Source organism: Condylura cristata, unplaced genomic scaffold (genome assembly GCF_000260355.1).
Source record: "Condylura cristata isolate star-nosed mole 26May11 unplaced genomic scaffold, ConCri1.0 scaffold00008, whole genome shotgun sequence".
In the NCBI taxonomy this organism is placed as follows: domain Eukaryota; kingdom Metazoa; phylum Chordata; class Mammalia; order Eulipotyphla; family Talpidae; genus Condylura; species Condylura cristata.
Window position 1 is genome coordinate 22810281 of NW_004567109.1, and position 4773 is coordinate 22815053.

General features: G+C 60.7%; 1 protein-coding gene across 1 annotated transcript in view; it reads right to left on the minus strand.

The window, feature by feature from the left end:
- Nucleotides 1-3382: 3382 nt before the first annotated feature.
- P3H1 (prolyl 3-hydroxylase 1) overlaps nt 3383-4773 on the minus strand; it is a 15484-nt gene continuing 14093 nt past the window's right edge. Inside the window, 3 exon segments of the mRNA XM_012722112.1 lie at nt 3383-3804; nt 4104-4244; nt 4506-4581. Coding sequence (XP_012577566.1) covers nt 3661-3804; nt 4104-4244; nt 4506-4581 — 361 coding nt within the window. The 3' untranslated portion in view covers nt 3383-3660.

The following is a 4773-nucleotide window of genomic DNA, read 5'->3' on the forward strand; positions in this document are numbered from 1 at the left end:
GGACCAGTGTACACAGACCTGCTTCCTGGCACAGCCTGAGGGTCCCAAAAAGCCAACGAGGCCTCGATGGTTGTAGGGAAGTCAGTCCTGTGTCCAGATCCCTCTTCTGCCACACAGTGCTCCCCCAGTTCGGAGGACGTCGCCGGAGCCCAGAGTGGGCCCAGATCCTGGGCACTAGAGGACACCCTTCTACAAATTAGCCACTGGGCCTCTGGGCAGTGCCCACAAAGGAGAGGAGGCCCAGCCCTGGGGATCGATGGAGCAGCCCACCCAGGCAGGGCGGGGTGCTGACAGGCAGTCCTCTTACCCGGTGGGTGTCCCCTGGGCCAGCGGCCCTCCTCCAGCCTGCCTCGGCCGCTCCTGCCATCTGTCGACGCTCCCTGTGAGGAAGATCCAGGCCTTGCTCTGGTCTTCGGCAGCACCAGGGCAGGGCTCTGAGCCCAGATGCTTGAGGCCACACGGAAGCCACGTGTCGGAGCTGCAGTGGCCGCCGAGGCCAGGGGCTGCGGCCTCTGTTGACAAGTGAGTGGCTGAGTACCAAAGAGGGGACGTGACCTCCTCAGGTCCTACAGCTGCTTCTGGGACAAAAGTCTCGGGGCTCCTCACCTGAGAAACGTTAAGATGCCTGTGAGGACCTCCATTCTGGGGCTCCGGAGCCCCTCACCCTGGAGCCAGGATGCCACGCACATCCCTTCTGTGTATCCTTCCCTGATATTTGAGCCTTTGAATCTTTCTACCAAAGGACACTCTCCGATTCTGCTGGCTTTGCTTTCCAAAGCCTGTTGTTGGAGTTCAGATCCTGCTTTGGAGTAAAATTCTCTAACCTGGCAAAGTTCTCCACCCAGCCTCCCACCACCCCGTGGACCCCGCAGCCCAGTGACGCCCAGGCATGCGGGGATTGCTCAGGCTGCCAGCACCCAGCCTGCTAGGCTCAGAGTTAACTCGCTACTGCCCTGGGCGGTCACACTTCGCTGTTCAAAAGTGTTTTCACATGACAGGAAACTTGGGGCATTGGCCTCTGCAGGGCTGCATGATATTGGCAAGCGCCTTAGCCTCACTGGTTACTCAACTGAAAGAGGGATAATACCACTTGGCTCAGGAGAGTATGTACAAGGAGGGAGTGATGGCTGAGAAGGGCTTTGAAAGCAGAGCTATGCCTGAAGAAATGTGGCTAATGTGCCCAGAGACTCCCTCCTGGGTGCCCACCCCCACGCCACATCCTCTCATCCTGGGGGTGGGGAACGAACTGCCTGTGGCCAAAGGCCCTTGGCCACTTCCCTCTGGCCCAGCAGTGCCTGTGGCTGAATAGGTATGGGCAGGTCACTCATGGGTGTTGTGTTTTTTTTAAGATGTATTTATTTATGCACACAGGAACTGGGTTGCAGGCCAGAGGTGTAGGGGTGGGGAGGGAGTGGGGGGGGTGAGAGGATTCACTAGAGAGTGGGGAGCAGAACAGGCAGAGTGACTGAAATACACAGCTGAGGGGATCAGTGGGCAGACAAGAGAGCTCTGATGCACCATGTGGGTCAGCTCCGGGGTGGGGATTGAACTCCTGCTGCAGTGGTTGCCAACAGCTTCACAGTACTGTGTTTTAACCTGTAGTGCTACCAGGGAGGGCCCTGGAGGGCTCTGATGGATGGTTTGAGGGCTGGATGTTTTTCATCTCCTTCCCAGGGAGACACTGGAGTCCTCTCTTACCACCCAGGAGGGTCTGATTCAGTTGGTAGCCATCCAGCACATTCTCTGCAGCCACTTGAAATGCTGGTTGCTTGGGGACTGGAGGTGCAGGTCTTAGCTCCCCAGCCTAGAGTGTGACTCTCCTGTAGACCATGGGCTCCAAGCAGGGAGGACTTGTACAGGACTCACCAGAGACAGTGGGGAACAGAACAGGCAGACTGAGGAAGTACACTGCTGAGGGGAGCAGCGGGCGGGTCGGGAGAGGTCTGCTGCACATGTGGGTCACCTCCAGGGCCGGGAATCGAACTCATGCTGAAGGACTATGGCCAGCTTTGTGGCGCTGCACTTTAACCCGCCTTGCCACCAGGGGGCGGCTCAGCACATTCACCACTGCTGCCTTGGTGAAACCTCAGCGGCCCCAGGGTATCATCCCTCCCGTCTCCCTCTAGCTGGTCCTTGTGTCCTCCCCTGGCTCCCAGGTTGCTTCTGGCCAGGCTGTCTTCTGACTCCTGCTCTGTCAGCCAGACGGCGGTTCCCTGGCCTTGGACTCCCACCCCACCACCCTGAGCTCCACACTCATCTAGCTGGTCTCTGCACCTGGTGAGCACTCTGGGCTCTCCCTGACCTATTAGCAAGGTGCTGTCTAATAGACTCCTTGAGCTTGAACACATCATGCGCAAAACCCAACCCCCAGCTCCCCAGCAGAGTGTCCCGCAGCCTCCCTGTCGAGAGGAGAGGGCGGTGCCATTGTTCCAAACACTTGGGCCAGAATCCTCCATGCCTGTTTTTCTCATACCATCCGACCCGTCAGCTCCTCCTCCTGGTTCTACTTTGACGCTATCTCCGACCCGGCCCTTCTCACGACCCTCACTGCCACCACCCCTCCCCAGACCACTCAGGTGGCTGAGGCTCTCCCTCCTCCTCTCCCGTCTCCATTCTTGCCCACAGCCTGTTCTCCGTATTCTTCACCGAGACCTGTGTATGAAGTCAGGTGCCATCGATCTCTGCTCAAAACCCTCCTGTGTCACTGAGTCAGAGTCCAAGTGCTCACAGAGCCCCGTGAAGCCCACACAGCTGTTGTCCGGTCCACTCTAGAGCCACAATGGTCTCTTTGCTGCTCCCTGTCCGGGGCCTATATGACGGCGGGGACTTGTTTTCTTTGAGCCCATGTCCCCAGCCCCAGGCACTACGCTGGCGCTCCCTAAACACACACTGGTTGGTAGAATGGATGAGCACTTAGGATGCAGGTTCCCCAACTTGCTGCCCACAGCACCTCAGGCCCAGATGGGAGATGGGCCTGTGGCCAGAGGTGCCAAATGTCCAGAGATCCCGCCCACCCCAGAGGTGTGTGTCCTGCGTGCGGAGGCCTGAGGACGGGGACACTGAGGCCAGGCGTGCGGCGAGGTGCATGTGGCTGAGGGGGCAGGGAGCCAGGCCCTGCTGACCACTGCTCCCTGCCAGGGGGGATTAGTAGTAATTCCCACCCTCCGGCTTACAAAGTGCTGCCAGCCCAGTACTGCATCTGGGCCAGAAGTGGGCAGAGCCTGGGGTATGATCCCATTACACAGAGGACAGCCCCGAGGCCCCGGGGATAGTGGCCGGCCTGAGGTGGCACAGGCAGTGGCTGGGTAGGTCTCCAGTGAGACCGCTGGTGCAGGCGGGCATATTTCCACTCTGATCAAACCACTGTGTAAAAAAACATGAATCATTTATTCTTTGGTTATCTACACAGACACTTAAATACTGTATTGTTGTGGTGTGGCTGCCTGAGCCCCCAGCTAGGTCCCGAGGGAAGCAGGCGTCCTGCCGTGTCCACTCCACGAGCGGTAGCACCGTGCCGACCCACAGCTGTGAGCGGGTCCCCTCGGCTGGGCGCAGCCAGCCCCCCACTGCTCCGCGGCCCCCAGGGGCAGGAGTCCAGCAGGCACGACAGAGTTCCTCACGGTGGGCCTCGTGGCCCATCCAGGGGTGGGGTGGACACTGTCAGAGCTCGTCCTTGTGACCCAGCTCACTGCTGGAGAGAGGTGCCTCTGCAGGCTGGGGGGAGGCCTGCCGCGCGTCCTGGGGCAGGTCCACCTCTTCTGGGCTGAAGAGCATCTTGACCAGGTCGTCCGCCTGCACCCTGTCCTACAAGGACAAGCCCCTGCCTGTCAGACGGCCTGGAGCGGGCTCTACCCGGCTCCCAGAGCCTACGTGCCGCAGAACCAGAAGGCTCAGTGACCGCTGACCCCGTCTCCTCCCAGCGGGTCCCACCCTCTGGGAAGGAGCAGCAGAGGTGGCCCAGTGAGGAGCCACGGCCCGGTCACCCTCCGCCTGGCACTGGCCAGGGGACGAGCCCACGTGACCACGGTGACCAGGGCCGCGAGGAGTCGCTCTGGATCCGGGTCCAGTGTGCCTCTCCGTCTAAGGCAGGAGACGGCTCTTACCCGCTCACTGTGCCGCGCGTCCAGCGTGAACCACAGGGCGATGGCGCAGCGCTGCCCTCTGGTGACGGCCTTCACTCCGTGCGGGTTTTCGGTGCCGGAAGAGAATCCCACCGTCCTGCCACACTGGGGCTGCACCTCGGCCTACAGGGGCAAAGGGACACGCAGGGGATACTGGAGCCTGCTGCAGGGCAGACCTAGGGTCAGCAGGGGCCGCACTGGGCGGGGGGCGTCAGCCTGGCTTCCCGTAGACCAGAGCTGCAGAGAAAAGGTGACCAGTGGGAGGACCACTGGCACGCACCAGTCCCCTGGTCTGGGGCCACGGGGCTGCTGGCTACTAGTCCTCAGCTGGCCATTCTGCCCGCCACCCCGGAGGGCTTCTCGGCATGGAGACGGGGCACTCACGGTCACGGTCTTGGCGTCTAGTTCAGTGAAATAAAAGTTTCCTCCATCGAAGTCTCCGTTTAGGTAAAGGATGGCACTGAGAAAGGGAGAGCGGTCTCAGCACAGGTGTCCCCCCTCCCCTCCCCCAGCACCCCACGTGCTGGCGTCTGCATTTCCAGGTGCTAGCCCCCAGCAGGAAGGGGGCCTTTGTGAGGAAGAGGAAGGGAAAGAGGCTTCCTCTGAAGCCCACAAACATCACTCCAACCTTCCTGCCTTTGCACCCTCACCC